At 46.6% G+C, this 19,375-nt stretch overlaps 1 protein-coding gene across 1 annotated transcript in view; it reads left to right on the top strand.

The window, feature by feature from the left end:
- The window catches only part of LOC141476630 (E3 ubiquitin-protein ligase RNF38-like), a 203,746-nt gene that overhangs the window by 78,552 nt on the left and 105,819 nt on the right, over positions 1-19,375 (top strand). The window contains 1 exon segment of the mRNA XM_074165410.1: positions 4,916-5,109. Coding sequence (XP_074021511.1) covers positions 4,916-5,109 — 194 coding nt within the window.

The following is a 19,375-nucleotide window of genomic DNA, read 5'->3' as shown; positions in this document are numbered from 1 at the left end:
ATTATCTCCAGCTGCAGTATACAGCACATTTTTAATGTCCTGTCCTCTTCGGACTGGTCCAAGTGCTACTGCACGCACAATCTCCTGTTTAATTTGTTCAAAGGCTTGTCGTTGCTCAGGACCCCACACAAACTCATTTTTCTTTCGAGTCACTTCATAGAGAGGTTTCACAATCTGACTATAACCTGGAATATGCATTCTCCAGAAACCCACAACGCCTAAGAAGGCTTGTGTTTCCTTTTTGTTAGTAGGTGGGGACATAGCTGTTATTTTGTTAATCACCTCCATTGGGATCTGGCGACGACCATCTTGCCATTTAATTCCCAAGAATTGGATGTTTCGTGCAGGTCCCTTGACCTTACCTCTTTTCACAGCAAAACCTGCTTTCAGAAGAATCTCAATTACTTTCTTACCTTTCTTGAAAACTTCTTTTGCTGTATTACCCCATACAATGATGTCATCAATGTATTGCAGGTGTTCTGGAGCTCCACCCTTCTCCAGTGCAGTCTGGATCAGTCCATGGCAAATAGTAGGGCTGTGTTTCCACCCCTGGGGCAGTCGATTCCAGGTATACTGGACACCCCTCCAGGTGAAAGCGAACTGTGGCCTGCACTCTGCTGCTAAAGGAATAGAGAAAAAGGCATTAGCAATGTCAATTGTAGCATACCACTTGGCTGCCTTCGACTCTAGTTCATATTGCAGTTCTAGCATGTCTGGCACAGCAGCACTCAGTGGTGGTGTGACTTCATTCAGGCCACGATAGTCTACTGTTAGACGCCAGTCACCATCAGACTTGCGCACTGGCCATATCGGGCTGTTAAAGGGTGAGCGAGTCTTGCTGATCACTCCTTGAGTCTCCAGCCGACGAATCAGGTTCTGAATGGGAATCAAAGAATCACGGTTAGTGCGATACTGTCGTCGATGCACCGTGGAAGTAGCAAGTGGTACCTGCTGTTCTTCAACCTTCAGCAATCCTACCACAGAAGGGTCATCTGAAAGGCCAGGTAAGGTAGACAGCTGTGTAACACCCTCAGTCTCTACAGCTGCTATACCAAAAGCCCACCGATACCCTTTCGGGTCTTTGAAATACCCTCTCTTGAGGTAGTCTATGCCAAGGATGCACGGAGCATCTGGGCCAGTCACAATAGGATGCTTTTCCCATTTATTCTTATTCAAGCTCACTTCGGCCTCCAGTACAGTCAGTTCTTGAGATCCTCCTGTCACTCCTGCAATAGTGACTAATTCTGTCCCTCTGTGATTCGATGGCATTAGGGTACACTGTGCACCAGTGTCCACCAGGGCTCTATACTTTCGTGGCTCTAATGTGCCAGGCCATCGAATCCACACAGTCCAATAAACTCGGTTATCCCTCTCCTCCTCCTGGCTGGAGGCAGGGCAACCCTAATGCTGAGGACAGCATCTCCAATTGCAAGGTGAGTTCCTGTCTGGACAGGGGCAGTGCATATTCTGAACTGGAGCAGCCATATTCATGTAACCATCCTTTCTTCTGTTTGCTTTACCTTGCAACTCAAGCACTCGTGCCTGCAGGGCTGAAGTAGGTTTTTTATCCCATCTCCTCATGTCCTCTCCATAATTGCAGAGGCAAAGCCACAGGAAACCTCGAAGCGAGTCCTGTTTCCCTTTGGTTGGTCTCATAGGAGGGCGTTTTTTCTTAATGGCTGCAACTCTGGTCTTAACTGCAGCTTGGGTCTGAGCAGGCACCTCAGTCTGAGCTGCAACTTGGATCTGAGCAGGAGCTTGAGCCTGAGCTGCAACTTGAGCCTGAGCTGGAGAAGAGTAAGATTCTCTCCCAATCTCAGCAAGTTTTTCAAGCAGTTTGTGAAAAATTGTCTCGTTTTGCTCAACTATTGCCTTGGTCATTTTCTCCATTGTCTCATTCTGTGTCTTATTCTGTTCAGCCATCTTCTCAGTTTGTTCAGCCACTTTCTTAGTCAGGTTTTCTATTGCTGCAATACCGATGGGACGAGAGAGACTATCTTCATACTGTCGCACCCTATCAGCGACCTCATTTACAGTTGGGGTATCAGTATCAGATGCTCCCCAGACCATTGTTGACAAGGTGTGGGAATACACTGATGGTGCACTCTGCACAAACTTTTTCAACAAAGGTCGTTGACATGGCATTTCATCAGGATTTATAGTCACTTGCCAATCACCATAAATCACTTCTCGAATAGCCAGTTCTCTCAGGTATTTAATACCTTTCTCCATGCTGGTCCATTGCCTTGGACGGCTTTGGATATCATCCTTAAAGGGATATCTGCTCTTTACAGCTGATAACAGTCGCCTCCAGAGACTGAGAACCTCTGCCTTATTCCCAATCGCTTTATCAATACCTCCCTCTTTGGCCAGATTTCCCAGCTGGCTGGCTTCTCTACCATCTAAGTCTATGGAATTAGCTCCACTGTCCCAGCATCGGAGCAACCAAGAGAGAAGTGGCTCCCCATCATGACGAGTAAAATCCTTCCTCAGATTTCGCAAATCCTTTAAGGACAAAGAGTTAATAATTACATCTACATCTGAGGCATCATCCTGTATCGAGGCTGGTTGAGAAGGACCCTCTCCCCTATCTACCTGAGAAGGGGCTGTTGACTGTGTTGTAAGAGGGTGCTTTCCTTTATCTACACCAGACGGACCCTGTCCTGCATCTTCATCAGAGGAACCCTCTCCTGAGCTCTCTAGCTTGGGCATGTCCTTGTCGTAAGGGGCAGGGGACGGAGCCAACCTCTTTTTCTGCTTCCTGGTCACCGGAGCAACTTGTGCCGGTTCTGCTGGCGCTGGGGGAGCGGCAGTGCTCGGTTTGGGAGCTGGAGCAGTGACAGCGCTGGCTGTCGGGGCCGGAGCAGCTGGTGCAGCTGCGGGCGTAGGAGGGGCTGGCGACGGAGATGCGGGGGGTGCGGGCGGCGGAGTCACTTTTACCGCCGGCTGCGGAGTGACCGGGGCCGGGACGGGCCGGGGCGTGGCTTTCGCCGGGGCCGGAGCCTTGGCTTGTGCCGGTGGCTGTGGGGGAGCAGCCGATGCCGTTGGCACCGGTGTCGGCGTGGCCTTGGCCGGTGCCGCTGGCTTGGCTTGGGCCGGGGCCGGGGCTGGTTCTGTTTGTGTCTGAGTAGCAATAGTGCATGTCACACAACGCTCACTTCTGCACTGACATTTCATAGCAAGTACTGCCTGCATTACATTCAGTGAAATCGACACCACTATTACAATTAAGTGACCGTAACAATAATCACAATCATTCTCCAAAGAGCCCACAGGTTTTTCATCCCCTAATTCCGTTGGTATCACTTTGGGATAATCACTAAGAGGCAAGGTAAACTTTCCCCAGCGAAAATCGAAAGTGTGATTAGCAACAGAATCCATCACATGATGCCCAAGATATGCAGGTACCATAGCAATCCAACTGACCACATTATACATCTGGAGGCACATCCACACGAATACAGCACGCTTGACCCACCGCATCCAAACACAAAAAACAAATAAACCTTTCAATATATTCGGCCAGTTTAACACCACTGTGTCAATGAACTTCATACAAAGCTCTCTAAAAATACCATATACAATATTCTGTAGGTACAACATGGTGAAAGCTATCGGTTCTCCCTGAGCAAACTGGAATTCAAACTATTCAGGCAATCTTATCAAACCACAGTCGTCGAGCCCCACGTTGGGCGCCAATAAATCTGTCGTGGTTTTGGCTGAATTTACCAAAACCGGACCGGCAGATGGCCCTTCCCCCTCCCTTCCCCCCCCCAAAAGAGGAGAGAGGAGGAGAAAGAGATAAGGAGATTCAGAAGTTTAGAATGAACTAAACTACTTTAATGAAAAATTAATATTAAAATAAAAATAAAGAAGAAAAATAATGAAATAGATACAATATATACAAAACCGTATCAAGTTCCCAGGATGACAGTCACATCACCGGCAGGCACTGGGGAAGTCCCAGACTGGACTCAGTGACGAATGGGAACTGGATTCCAGCTCTGGAGTCAGGAACACACGGATCGGGATCAAAGGCAGATGAACAGACAGAGTCCTCTCTGGACGTCGGCCATCGCAGGAAGGGGGCTGACCCTTTGATCCCTCAGCCTTTATACTGAGCATGGGGCAGATGGGATGGAATACCCTAGTTGGTCAGGTTTGGGTCACCTGTCCTGTCCGCTCCTCCCCACCGATGTGACCCCTCTACGTTTTTTCCGTTTCCGACCCTCTAAGGGGGCAAATAACAAAATTGGCTGACCTTGGTTGTTATAGCAATAAGTATAAGCAAGGGCCTCCCTGCATACCGTTCCTTGGAATGGAGCACAAACATTGGTCTTATCACTCTGAGAACGAGCAGTTTTCTCCACAATATGCCGTTAATTTCAGAGAGTTAGAGGAGGCCTAGCTAGGATGTAAAGTTACAGAACAGAAAATTGGTTCGGTTTTACTTCAAACCGGGACACTGGCAAATATGGATCCCATTGGTATGAAATCTATGCTTATCTTTTACAAAAAGGTCTTTGGATCACTCATTTATGTATTGATATCCTAAATCTGTATTGGGGGTGAGGGGTGAGGGAGTGCCTATGTTGATTATAACAAAATAGGACCTACCTCTTTCTCCTGAAGTAAACATTTACTTCTTTTTCTGATATAACCTCTGTGGTTGTATAAGCATTATTATTTAAAATATCTTGATGTTGCTGAAATATGTTTTAGTAAAAATGCTCAGGTGGGCAATTAATTGTTTGCATTATGAAAGCAGTAGGTTCTACAACTAATTATAGTTGTGTAACTTTATGGTGTTTTGATCGTTTAAGTCTCCCTCTCTAATGCTAGCTGAAGTAAATAATATTGGAGTTACAATATGGGAAACAGTCAGCTGAGGGGTTTTTTGTTTACATTGGCACAGAGTGAAGACAGTTCAAGACCCAAGAGACAACGACTTTCTCATTCAGTCTTCGACTATACAGCAGCATCACCAACTGCATCACCGCCAATGCGACCATGGGAGATGGCATCAAATAGGCAGCCTCCTTTGGCTCGATCCAACCAACATCACTTCTCTGGGGAACGCTGCAGCACACCTGCACGAAGCAGGAGGAGGTAAGCAAGCTATTTAGGTTAGGGACCAGTTTCTTATTCTCTTTATTGTCAACTCAGGGGAAGCCTATTTCAGGCAACACTGTATCGTATTTATTATATGATAAATACTCTAATGCTTCTTTTGATTTTTTTTTGGATTAAATTATAATAATTGCAACAAAAAAATCTTATTGAAAGTAATTTAAGTTCTTGCATCTTCCAATAATTTGTAAGAGTAGAAAGAAATTGGAGAAGAGAATGCTTATTAACATCTTTTGTTATGAGCTGGCTTCTTTCTCTCATTCTGTACTGGAGAAATAAGCATTTAAAAAATGGGAAGGGTGGAATTTTGGTAGGTTGACACTGGCTAGCTGCCAGGTGCCCACCAAGCTGCTCTATCGCTCCCCCTTCTCAACAGGACGGGGGAAGAAAAATATGACTAAAAGCCTGTGGGTCGAGATAAGGACAGGGAGATCACTCAGCACTTAGTCACGCACAAAACAAACTGAACTTGCAGAAATTATTTTAATTTGTTAGCAATTAAACAGAGTAGGATAATGAGAAATAAGAAAAAATCTGAAAATACCCTCCCCCCACCCCTCCCTTCTTCCCAGGCTCAACTTCACTCCCAAATTTTCTACCTCCTCCCCCCAGGCGGCACAGGGGGATGGGGAATGGGGGTTGTGGTCAGTTCATAACGCGTTATGTCTGCTGCTCCTTCCTCCTCATGCTCTTCCCCTGCTCCAGCATGGGGTTTCTCCTGACGCGTGGAAACAAACCTTACAACTCGAATAGAGTTATAAAGCAGGTATGTTTATTGCGGTGCTGGGTGCAAGGGGGATTTCTCCTCCTAACTTGCACACTGGCTCGTAAAACAAGCATCTATTGATGATAAAAAGCATACATATTCATTAATGTGGGCTGGGTTATTATAATTAAATCTAAAAAAAGGCGTTACTATTCTAATTATTTCTAGGAACTCATTATCATAAGTCTCCTCCCCTTGCCGCATGCGTACTGTCGCCTGGTGGTTGTGGGCCGGGGTCTTCTGGAGGAAGGCTCATAGTCTTCTTCACCGGGTACTTTTACCTTTGGCTTAGAATGCTGGGCTGGCTGGACCCCAAACCGCGAAACTGGTCCCGACCAGATGGACACTTTACCCAGACAATTGGGTTCCTCCTTAGCGTGCAGGCTGTTCCTGCTATCTTATACACAAGGCCAGCTCCTTATCTTGGAATGCTGGGCTCCTGGGCTCCGAGCTCTGTTCTTTGCCAAGCTGTACTAAATCTACACTAACGACCTTTAACCATTCATTCTCCTAATCACAATTTATATCTGAGAGGTTCACAAAAATATGCCTTTTCACTTTGGCCAGTTGCCCCTTTTACCATGATATACTCATTTCCCAGGGGCATCAGAGCTTGGTTTAAAACCGAATACGTTGCCCCTGTATCAACCAGAAATTCCACCTTCTTTTGCTCCTTCCCTAGCTTCATTATAACCAGTGGATCCGCTAGGGTGGATTCCCCAGGTCCCCGTCAGTCTTCCTTCAAATGGGCCACTATTCTTCCTTTCTGATTGTTTCGTCCCTTCTCCTTATTTTTCTGCTTTTCCGGACACTCATCTTTCCAGTGACCAAATCTTCTGCATAACACACATTGATCCCTGCCTAGTCGAGGCGGTCCTCGTCTGGGTTTTCTTTCTTCCTCCTCCCTGACAACTGCCACCACCATTCTTTATCCCCGTTTGTAATCTTCCTCTCTATTACTGAACACTCTTCATGCTTCATCCAGAAATACTTCTAGGTTCCTTCCTTCTGTGGGATGCAGCTTTTGGAGCTTGCACCTAATATCTCCTGTAGACTGACCTAAGAATAAAGAAACTAGTTGTTGTATCCCTACCTCTGACCCAGGATCCAGCGGTGTGTTACGGCGCGTTACGTCCCTTAGTCGATCCAAGAATTTGGATGGTGACTCGGAGGGACCTTGTCTAATTGCATATAATGCTGACCAATTTATGGTTTTGGGAATGGCCCTCTCCATTCCTTTTGAAATACACCCCTGGCATGCCTGCAATTTTTCTATATCCGCAGACCTGTTTGCATCCCATTTGAAGGGGGAGGTATTCTTTAACATCTCCTCCTGTAGTTTTATAATGATCCTCAGCCAAATCCCTTGCAGTTTTTTAAAATTAATTGTTTTTCCGTCTCAGTCATATATTCTAATAATTTGGTTACACTTACCGGATCATTCCTGTAATCCTTGGCAACCCTTTTCCATGCCTCTAAATCGGTGGTGGAAAAAGGTACTTTGATTAGCATCGTCCCGCCATCCGGCCCTACCGCCTCTCAGAGAGGTGCCCGTAAGACTTTTAGGGTAGACTTTTTTTCTAGTACGGGAGGATACAGGGCTGTCCGGGGGAGTGGAGGTTCCGTCCGAGTCCACATCCTGTTCCTGTGATCGAGGGGGAGGCTTAAGCAAATCAGTTAGATCTTGTTCTGATGCCTGGTGGATTTTATTTGCTCTAGTGCACCTTTGTCCAATACTACATGCCGAGCAACACCGCCTCAGTTTACCTTTAAGTTCTTTGTTATTTTCCCGCTCCAGGGCGAGTACCATAGGGTCCTGTGGCGGCACCATTCCACAGTCCCTTTGCCACTCCGGGTGATTTCGGAGGGTGAAAAACATATCTGCATATGACACTTCATCCCATTTTTCTTCTCTCCTTAAAAACAACATTAATTGCAGGATGGTGTTATACTCGATTGACCCATAAAGTGGCCACTTAGCTCCATCTTCCAGCTTATAAATCGGCCACCATTGATTGCAATATTTAATGAGAGTCTTCTTATTTTCTGTACCCCCGGTTGCAACAATGTCCCTACAGCATGTCAATATACAACCAAGGGGGCTTTTCCTTAAAATACCCTTATTCTGAGTGTTACCCATCTCTCTAGATTGTTTCTTGTTAGCTATTGTGCTTCGTTTTAATTTCCACGTGAACCTTTCCTCACAGGTCCTTACAGTCTTCTCCCAATCTTCTTCCCAAACGTCCCAATCTTCTGGGATTAAAGTTTTCTTCCCACATATAAACTTCACTATTTCGGACTCTTGATGGGCCCTTTCCCAATCATAAAACCGTGGGATTAGGGGAGAGCATTTGGGACACTCAGCTCTCCGCCTCCTAGATAAACAATACCAATTTTTCTCACAAGATTTACATTTCAACAGGACCCAAGCCGACTGCCAATTTTCAGGTAATTTGTTAGTAAGCCCACACACAAAACAAGGGATCACCCCCACGTGTCCGTCAATATGGGGGTTTAGAAAGGTATCTGGGACAGGTTGTTCCCAGTCTAGGGCCACTGCCTGTCCGGCGGGTGTTAAATACACTCCTCCAAAATAAATTCGTCCCTCTCCCCTCCTTATCCAGTCCCCTCCTTCGTTTAAATATTCCCAAGGTTCGAGCCCAAACCACCGAAGGAGTGACTCTCCCTGTCCAGCCACTTTGATGATCAGCCAGACCCCCGATACTTAGGAGATGGACTAAACACCACAGCAGCCCAACTTACATATATCGAGACATTTACAAATCTTACAAACATTTCAGGCGCTTTGTCCGTCTCTGGCCGTGTTCCTCGCGGAGTCACGGAACCGCAAATCAGGACTCCCACTCGCTTCACAGCAGCGCTGTGTCTCAAACACACGCATCCACACACAAATGCTCTTAACATAAAATACCCGGGCATTTACAAATAAAACATACAATCGTTACTCCAGTTGGTATCCCTCCAGCAGCTGCAAATATTATCCAAGTAATCATATCACAACTTTGAGAGGCCTGCTTACCCTTCTCCTGCTTCTTATACAATCATCAGCAGGTCCGTCCTGGCTCCCGATACTGGGATGCAGCGGTGACCTCGGATTTGCTCAATCTACCCCCAAGATCGCTAGCGGCCGCTCTATCGGTCAGCAAATCCCCTATTTCCATGCAGGGTACCCTCCTCCCATACGGGGACTATGCCGCACGCCAGACGTCTCTGCGCGGTTTACCGGTGGCCCCGGCCAAGCGTGGGCGTCCCCTACGACTTACTGGCCCCCCTTAAACATACCGTTTATCCGCGGCTTCAGGAGGTTGTTGTCTACTCCCGCGGCGAGCGGCTGGGAGTGGAGGCTCCTCCGAGGAAAGTGCTCGGGGCGCGCCTAGGGGCGTCCGCTCCGCAGTCGATCCCGCAGCCGAGCAGAGTGCCTCCTGCCTGGCTCGCCAAACTGACGTGTGGAAAGCAGACTCCACAACCTGTGAGGTTGTAAAGTAGGTATGTTTATTCAGCGCCGGGCAGCACGGGGGGTCGCCCCACCACAATCGTGCGCGCGCCCACCGCGGCAGTTAGCTTAGGATTTGTACAATCAAATCTTACATATTCAAGGGGCGCCTATACATATCCATAACCTTTCCCCGAAAAGGCGGTCTTTATTACAATGAGTTCCAAGAAATCATTTCCATAGTCTCCGCCTTTAACTCCTCCCAGCTGTGCACGCACAGTGCCTCCTGGTGGTCGTGGGCCAGGGTCTCGGGGATGAAGGCCGTATGTCTTCCTCGCTGTGCACCTTTCACCTTTAATGTTAATGTGTTGCTCCAGGCCACGGGACTGGTTTCAGCCAGATGATCGCTCTCTCAAGACAACTGGGTTCCTTCTTTGAATACCAGTTGTTCCCTTATCTCCCAGGGAGGCCACTTTATTGTTTCAACAGTCCTTTCTTTGGCTAAACACCTTGGCAATGGCTTAAGGCTATAGATATACAGCTCAAGCCAAGCAATGGCACTACTATTAACCCTTGAGTGTTAGTTCCCCTTATCAATAGTGAGTCAGAAGAAGACATTCCTTTGTTCCCCACAGATCGTCCTGAATATGAAGCCAGTCCCATTGTTAAAACAGAAATAACTGCGGTACCTTGGGGTGGTAATCCGTGGCATACTACCTGAACCAGCCCCTGGGATCTCTTGCAACTGACAAATTTACAAGAGAAATATAGTAGAAACCCCAGTGAAACTGAATACTTGTGGCGAGTATGCTTAAGTGGCGGTGACCAAATAATGTTAAGCCAGGATGAAGTCAGCGGCTACTGGGGTCCGGGAGTTTTCTTAAATTTAGGAGCCGACCCGGCAGATACACCCCATTCTATCACCAGCCGAGTGGCTTATTGGGCTGGAGGAGTTGACATCCTGGAGCGGGGTGAGCCCTCCCTAATCCCCATTAAATCTCTAAGTGAGTTATCCACAGCCATCACAAAAGCCGCTTGCATACAAATCATGCATGAATGAGGACACCACAATGTCCCACTCTCTGCTACAGTAGACTTTACAGTGTTAAAACCACTGATCAGAGGAGTGCCAGCAGTTCTTAAACCCCATCTAGTTGCAAAATGGGACAAGATTAGAAGAGATACCGAATTTAATGCACAGGGCAATCACCCTCCCAGACGACTTCTCACTTGGGCAGAATTAATGCACGACATAGTTAACTACTGCCATGAAATGTACTGGGATGGTGTAGCAGTTGAAAAACAAAGACAGAAATCCCGGGGAGGAGATCACAAAGTAAGACCTGTGAAACAGAGAACAGGAATTAAATCAAAGGGAAACAAAAACTTGCAAACACAGACAAGGAATGAAGTGTGGAGGAAAGCATTAGCACTAGGCATTCCCAGAGCCGTGATTCAAGGTCAGCCTACTGGCAGTATCTTGAGGCTGATTGAAGCATTCCAGAAACCAGATAATGGTGAAAACAGAGACCGTATTTCAACTTCTTTGAAGGGGAATAATCCCTTTTTCCCTCTTAAGGAGGAATTGCAGGACACAAAGTCAAAAAATGAGTGATGTCCGAAAGGCAATTGGGCCTGCCTGTCCAGAAAGTGGAGACTTATCAGTGGGTAAATGATGATGGCCTATACATATTAATTCCAGTTGGTCCCCGAAGACAATTAGTAAAATTTTCAATAGATATGGGAACACAAATTTCGATATTAACACAACAAGATGCTGAGAAGCTGGGCGTGCGATCCGGACGGCATGGGGAAATTGATCTATGTCAAACTGCTAAGGTTAGTTTCTGGCTTCCGGGTGAGAAACATATGTCAACATTTTGCAATTAAAGTTCATTATGAAAATATTTTAGGTTTCAATATTTTAAATGACCAAACCTGGTGCCTGCCAGACAGCAGCATGTGGTCCTTTGGCTCAAACACAGACCCTAACCCGTGCAGAAACCGGGAAGCGGTGTACTAAATCTACACTAACGACCTTTAACCATTCATTCTCCGAATCAAGTCCCCCCTTTTCTTTCGCCTTTGTAAATTCTTTTACAATTGCCTATAACACACTTTCCTTCTCCATCTGATTTCTAAAATACTTCCCTGACTCCACTCGTTCACGGAGCTGATGCTTCTTCCATTGAATGTATTCATCTTTGGTCCCCCTGGTACAACACATAAGACATCTAGCTAATGCACACACTAAGATTCCTAACACAAGTATTGCTACTAGAAGGATAAACAGTTGTTTAAGCCAAGCCAGGTTAGGTAACCACGAGGTTAACTTTTCCCAAAGGTCTGAAAACCCGAATGTGGTGTCATCTTGCCCAGTCTGATGCAAAATCTGAGTTTTAGCTATGAACTTGCTCCATCCCCAGGCTATTGTCCTATTCACCGGCCCCCTGCATCTATATTCCCCATGTTCCCAGGTACAATTGTTACTGCTAATTAACACAACAAGCTCTTCTTTCAACACTTGTAAATCAAATCTGGGTCCTAAGGGGTAGATATTATCATCGTACTCACAATACCCGTTCAACTCATTTCCCCTTCTTGCCCAAAATCTGGGCCAGGTTCCGTTGGCACTGTTCCAATCGCTTGCTGCCACCCCATATAGAGGCAATTTCATTTCTCCTTTGGGTAGGGTAGTACATACCCAACAATCTGGCAGATTAGTAGCCCTTGCCAATGTTTCCAGATTTCATGAATATGTATTCATATCCCATGTCCCTCCCCCTGAAATACAAAGTCCTGGCATGTTGATGACTATTAATGTCATTAGTGTCCATCTTTTCATTGGAGGCGAAGTTTCAGGGGTCCGGCCTGCGTTGATGTCCATTGGGGTTCTGGAGCTCTCTTGACTCAAGTCCAATGGATCCAAGCGGCTTGTTCCTTAATCTTTATGGCTGTGTGAGTGGTCAGCAGTACCTGGAAGGGACCTTCCCACTTTGGCTTCAGTGGTGAATCTGTAAAAGACTTGACATATACATAATCCCCAGGTTCGATCTCGTGTACTGGTCCATCCAGCCCACGAGCTCTTGTTCCCAGAACCAGTTTTTCTACCCCTCGGAGCTGTTTTTGTAAATTTATCATGTAATCTGTCAATATTTCATTCCCCAACGCTGTGGATGTCCCATCTTGTACACTATATGATCTCCCATACAGTATTTCAAAGGGGCTCAAACCTTCTTTGGTTCTGGGTTTTGTTCTTATCCTGAGAAGGGCTAATGGTAATGACTGAGGCCAGGCCAAGTTAGCTTCCTGGCCTAGCTTCACAATCTGCATTTTGATCAAGTGATTCATCTTTTCTACCTGACCACTCGATCGTGGGTTGTATGGGGTGTGAAGTTGCCAATCTATACCCAATAATCTGCTTACTTTTGAAACAACCTTTGCAGTGAAATGAGATCCTCGGTCTGAGGAAATCACTGCGGGAACCCCAAATCTTGGTATAATTTCTTGCAACAATGCTTTAGCCACTTCTCTTGTTTTATTGGTTCGGCAGGGAAACGCCTCCGGCCATCCTGAAAAGGTATCAGTTAATACCAATAGGTATCGAAACCCCCCTTTTCTTGGAAGTTCTGAAAAATCAATTTGCCATTGTTGTCCCGGATAGTTTCCCTTCCCTATTTGGCCAAACTGGACTCTGGGACCTGTCCTAGGGTTGTTCTGTAAACATACCTCACACTGCTGAGTGACTTGTTTGACAGTGGCATATAGATTCCGAGCACATATTAGCCTACTCAGGTATCTGTAAAGTGCCTCTGTTCCCCAATGGGATTTCTTATGTTCTGCCATGACTACAGCCCATAGTAACGAGAAAGGCACTATTATTTTTCCCTGTGGGGTTCTGACCCATTTCCCTTCAATTTTCCCATTTAAGTCTTTGATCAATTTGTGATCGTCCCTAGAATATTTAGGTTCGTCGTCAATTTGCATCTTACCATCTGGGACCAAGGATTGTACCTCTGCATTACCCATCTCTGCTGCTCTTTTGGCTTCTCGATCCGCCAGTGCGTTGCCCAATTCCATAGCGGTGTTCCCTTTTTGGTGAGCTTTGCAGTGCATGATAGCCACTTTGGTAGGCAGTAATACTGCATCTAAGAGCTTGAGAATTTCTTCAACATGTTTTATGTGTTTCCCTTGTGTAGATAAGAGTCCTCTTCCTCTCTAGACCGCCCTGTGAGCATGCACCACCCCAAAAGCATATTTAGAGTCTGTCCAGATATTTATTCGTTTTCCTTTGGCTAATTCCAGCGCTCGGGTTAGTGCTATTATCTCAGCCTTTTGGGCTGATGTATTTGGGGCCAGGGCTTTGGACTCTATTACCTTCTCTGTGGTGGTTACCGCATAGCCAGCTTTGCGTAGCTCCTGTTGAATGAAGCTGCTCCCGTCGGTGAACCAGGAATCCTCTGCATCTTCCAATGGTTCTTCTTTCAGGTCTGGTCGACTGGAGTACACAGCCTTGATTGTTTCCAAGCAGTCATGGGTCACTGATTCTCCTTCGGTTCCGCTGAGGAAAGAGGCTGGGTTGACAATATTAGTTACTGTTATTTCTACATCATCTTGCTCTATCAGGATAGCCCGGTACTTAAGAAACCTCTGAGGTGAAAGCCAATGCCCCCCTTTTACTTCCAGTACTGCTGAGACGGTATGTGATACCATAACTATGCAGGTGGGATGCGCCTGTCCCAGAGGGGGAAAAGAATTTTGGGACAGGAATTAGCAGGACTCGTTAACAGGGCTTTAAACTAGATATGAGGGGGGAGGGGGGGATAACTGGGCCTGTTAGAACTAAACTCAAGGGAAACACGCCAGGGCTTGAGGGATGGTGGACTAGCAAGGACTCTTACTCTACCAATTCATTTCAGAGAAGTGATAGACACCTAGAAATTATGGAAACACCTGAGAGGGGCCTGGTAGGAAATGGGGCCCACACTCACAAAAAGATGTTGAAACCATTAGCTCGTCTGAAGTGCATCTATACCAATGCACGCAGTATGAACAACAAACAGGGGGAGCTTGAAGCCATGATGCACCAGGAAAACTATGACATAGTGGCTATCACAGAAACGTGGTGGGATGCCTCACATGACTGGAGTGCCACAATCGAAGGCTACAAGCTCTTCAGGAGGGATAGACAGGAAAGGAGAGGTGGCGGAGTGACTGTGTATGTTAGTGAATGCTATGAGAGCTCAGCAATTGAGTATAGTGATAACAGGGTCGAGAGTGTTTGGATTAGGATAAGGGCAAATAAAGGTGATATCGCTGTGGGAGTCTGCTATAGACCTCCCAACCAAAGCAGTGAGGTGGATGAAGCCTTCTATAAGCAACTGGGAGAAATATCTCAGTCGTTTGCCATTGTTCTTGTGGGGGACTTTAACCTCCCTGATATCTGCTGGGAATACAACACGGCAGACAGGGAACAATCCAGGAGGTTCCTGGAATGTGTGGAGGATAATTTCCTCATGCAGCTGGTAAGTGAGCCGACCAGGGAAAGTGCCCTCCTAGACCTGCTCCTTGTGAACAGGGAAGAACTTGTGGGGGAAGTAAAGGTTGGAGGCCGTCTAGGGCACAGTGATCATGAGATGACTGAGTTCTCGATCCTTGGAGAAACAAGGAGAAGGGTTACCAAAACTGCCACCTTAGACTTCCGGAGGGCAAACTTTGACCTGTTCAGAAGACTGCTAGACAAAATCCCTTGGGAGGATGCCCTTAAGGATACGGGAGTCCAGGAAGGATGGACATACTTTAAGAAAGAAGTCTTAAAGGCAAGGGAGCAGGCTGTCCCCGTGTGCCGAAAAACAAGTAGGCGGGGTAGGAGGCCAGCCTGGCTAAATAGGGATCTCTTGCTGGATCTCAGAAACAAAAAGAGAGTCTACGACCTTTGGAAGAGGGGGCAAGTCTCTCATGAACACTATAAAGATGTAGCAAAGCTATGCAGGGAGAAAATAAGGAGAGCCAAAGCGCAGCTAGAGCTCAACCTAGCTGCAGCTGTTAAGGATAATAAAAAATGTTTCTATAAATTCATTGACAACAAAAGGAGGATTAGGGAAAATCTCCCTCCTTTATTGGATGCAGAGGGAAACATAGTCATAAAGGACGAGGAAAAGGCTGAGGTGCTCAACGCCTACTTCGCGTCAGTCTTTAGCAGTGGAACTAGCTGTTCCCTGGACACCCAGCCTCATGAGCTAGGAGACAGGGAGGGGAAGCAGAACGAGAGCATCACGATTAAAGAGGAAGAGATCAGTGACCTGCTACACCGCTTGGATGCACACAAGTCTATGGGACTGGATGGGCTACACCCAAGAGTGCTGAAAGAGTTGGCAGACGTGCTCGCCAAACCGCTTTCCATTATTTATCTGAAGTCATGGCTAACTGGGGAGGTCCCAATGGACTGGAGGGTGGCAAATGTAACACCCATCTACAAGAAAGGTAAAAAGGAGGATCCAGGAAACTATAGACCTGTCAGTCTGACCTCGATACCAGGGAAGGTCATGGAGCAGGTCATCTTGAGTGCCATCAAAACCCACATAATGGGCAACCAGGGGATCAGGCCTAGTCAGCATGGGTTTATAGAAGGCAGGTCCTGCCAGACGAACCTGATCTCCTTCTATGACAAGATAACCAGATTACTGGACGAGGGAAAGGCTGTTGATATTGTATACCTGGACTTTCGAAAAGCATTCGATACTGTCCCCCACACAATTCTTGTGGAAAAACTGGCTTCACACAGCCTGGATGAGCATATGATCCGCTGGATCAAGCAATGGCTGACTGGAAGGTCCCAAAGAGTGGTGCTCAATGGATTTAAATCCAGCTGGCGGCCGGTCACAAGTGGTGTGCCTCAGGGCTCAGTGTTAGGACCATTTCTGTTTAATGTCTTTATTGATGATCTCGACAAGGACATAGGGTGTATCATCAGCAAGTTCGCAGATGACACCAAGTTAAGCAGGAGTGTTGATTCCCAGGAGGATAGGGAAGCTCTACAGAGAGACCTAGATAGATTGGATCATTGGGCCAAAATCCATGGTATGAGTTTCAACAAGGGCAAGTGCCAGGTCCTGCACTTGGGCCACAACAACCCCAAGCAGCGCTACAGGCTTGGGGAAGTGTGGCTGGAAAGCTGCCTGGAAGAAAGAGACCTGGGGGTTCTAATTGACAAGCGGCTGAATATGAGCCGGCAGTGTGCCCAGGTGGCCAAGAAAGCCAACGGCATCCTGGCTTGTATTAGAAATAGCGTGAGCAGCAGAAGTAGGGAGGTGATTGTGCCCCTGTACTCAGCACTGGTGAGGCCACACCTCGAGTATTGTGTCCAGTTTTGGGCACCTCAATCCAAGAGAGATATCGAGGTGCTGGAGCGAGTGCAGAGGAGGGCAACGAACTGGTGAAGGGCCTGGAGAATAAATCTTATGAAGAGCGATTGAAGGAGCTGGGACTGTTTAGTATGAGGAAGAGGAGACTGAGGGGAGACCTCATCACTCTCTACAACTACTTGAAAGGACACTGTAGAGAGGTTGGTGCTGGTCTCTTCGCACAGGTAACTAATGACAGAACGAGAGGGAATGGCTTCAAGCTCCAACAGGGTAGGTTTAGACTGAACATTAGGAAAGAATTTTTCACAGAAAGAGTGGTCGGGCATTGGAACAGGCTGCCCAGGGAAGTGGTTGAATCACCATCCCTGGATGTGTTTAAGAGCTGTTTAGATGTGGTGTTGGGGGATATGATATAGGGGAGAACTTTGTAGTGTAGGGTAGATGGTTGGACTTGATGATCCCAAGGGTCTCTTCCAACCTGGACGATTCTATGATGCTATAACTGTGATTTTCTGGCCTAGGGTGAACTTACGGGCCTCTTGGATGTTTATTACCACTGCTGCCACCGCTCGGAGACAGTTAGGCCACCCTTTACTTACTCCGTCGAGCTGTTTAGAGAAGTATGCCACCGCCCTTCGATAGGGTCCCAGATTCTGAGCTAGGACTCCTAAGGCCATTCCTTGCTTTTCATAGGAAAACAACCAGAAAGGTTTAGTAGTATCGGGTAATCCCAGGGCAGGTGCTTCCATTAACCTTCTTTTTTTAACTGATGGAAGGCTCTGTCCGCTTCCTTATTCCACACAATATTCTTTGAGTTAGATTTTAATAACTCATATAGCGGCTTTACCAAGAGTCCGTAGTTATATATCCAGAGACGACACCATCCTGTCATTCCTAGAAAGGTCCGAAGTTCCTTAGGCGTCTGTGGTCGAGGTGTCTGGCAAATGGCCTCTTTCCTCTCCTTCCCTAGTGTCCGTTGGCCTGCGGTTATTTCATATCCCAGATAGGTCACTTGCTGCTGGGCTATCTGTGCCTTCTGTGGAGAAACTTTATAGCCATTAAGTCCAAGAAAATTTAGCAGGCTCACAGTCCATTCTAGGCATGTGTCTCTGGTGTCAGTGGCAAGTAACATATCGTCCACATACTGCAATACCACTCCTGTCCCAGGAGGGCGTTTCCACTGTTCTAAATCTTTGGCTAGCTGATTTTCAAAAAGTGTTGTACTATTTTTAAAGCCCTGTGGTAGTGCAGTCCATGTAAGATGTGTTTTCCTTCCAGATTCTGGGCTTTCCCATTCGAATGCAAATAGAAGTTGGCTCTCTGGGCTCAGAGGCAAGCAGAAAAAGGCATCCTTTAGGTCCAAGACGGTAAACCATGCCAATTCAGGTACCAATTTAGTTAGGAGAGTGTATGGATTTGCTACTACCGGATGTAAATCCTCAACAATTTTGTTGATAGCCCTGAGATTCTGTACTATGCGATAGCTACCATCCGGCTTTTTGACAGGTAATATTGGAGTGTTATACTCTGATTCACATTCTTTCAGCAGCCCATACTCGATGAACAGGTCTATAGTTTGTCGGATCCCCTTCCTATCCTCTATCCTGAGGGGGTACTGTTTGACTCTCACCGGTCGTGCTCCTTGTTTGGGTTTTATCACTATAGGGGAAGCACTTTTTGCTCTCCCCGGCACTCCCGAGGCCCATACCCCCGGATAAATTTGGTCTCTAATCTCCTCAGGCACTCCTGGAGTAATGGGAGTTCCTATCAGGGCCAAACTTAATACTTCAATTAGTTGATCTTCTCTTATCCGAAGTTCAATTTTTCCTTTTTTGAATTTAATTTCTGCTCCCAATTGTTCTGATAAATCTCGTCCTAGCAGGGGTTTCGGGGAGCTTGGCATATATAAGAATTTGTGTATCCCCAATTGTTTTCCCAATTTGAACCTAAGAGGTTTGAGAAAATATGCCTTTTCACTCTGGCCAGTGGCTCCCTTTACTGTTACAAAATCAGTATCAATAGGGGTCAGGGCTTGATTCAAGACCGAGAACGTTGCTCCTGTATCTACCAAAAATTCTATTTCTTGTTGCTTTTTCCCTAGCCTTAGAGTAACCAGTGGATCCGCTAGGGTAGATTCCCCAGGTCCCCGTCAGTCCCCCTTTGCCTGGACCTGTATCCTTCCCTTCTCAGAGGCCTTTTAGGTCCCATATCTCCAAATCCTTTACTCTCTTGTGGCGCCGCTACTAACTCTCACTTATCTTTCCTTTCGTCTTAACACTCTCCACGCTTCTCTGCTTTCTGCCAGCCTCAACTCTCTCCGGATATCACTTGCTGCAACATCTCTTCAACTTTCCTTTTCCTTCTTTCTTATTACACTGTTGGGTCTTGTGGAGCCACTAGTCCACAGTCCTGCTGATATTTGGGGTGGTTCCGAAGGGTGAAAAACATGTCCGCATATGTGACTTCATCCCACTTTCCTTCCCTTCTAAGGAATAGCATTAATTGTAATATAGTATTGTAATTAAGGGTCCCGTTAAAGGGCCATTTCTCCTGATCATCTAACTTGTAAAGGGGCCACCATTGATTACAATATTTAATTAAGGTTTTCTTGTCCACGCTGCCACCCGGTGAGCCTCCGATCTCCTTCCAGTGTGCTAAAAT

This window comes from Numenius arquata, chromosome W (assembly GCF_964106895.1).
Source record: "Numenius arquata chromosome W, bNumArq3.hap1.1, whole genome shotgun sequence".
Taxonomy (NCBI): domain Eukaryota; kingdom Metazoa; phylum Chordata; class Aves; order Charadriiformes; family Scolopacidae; genus Numenius; species Numenius arquata.
Note: the sequence above shows the minus strand (reverse complement) of the source record. Positions and strands in the feature narration are given on the sequence as shown.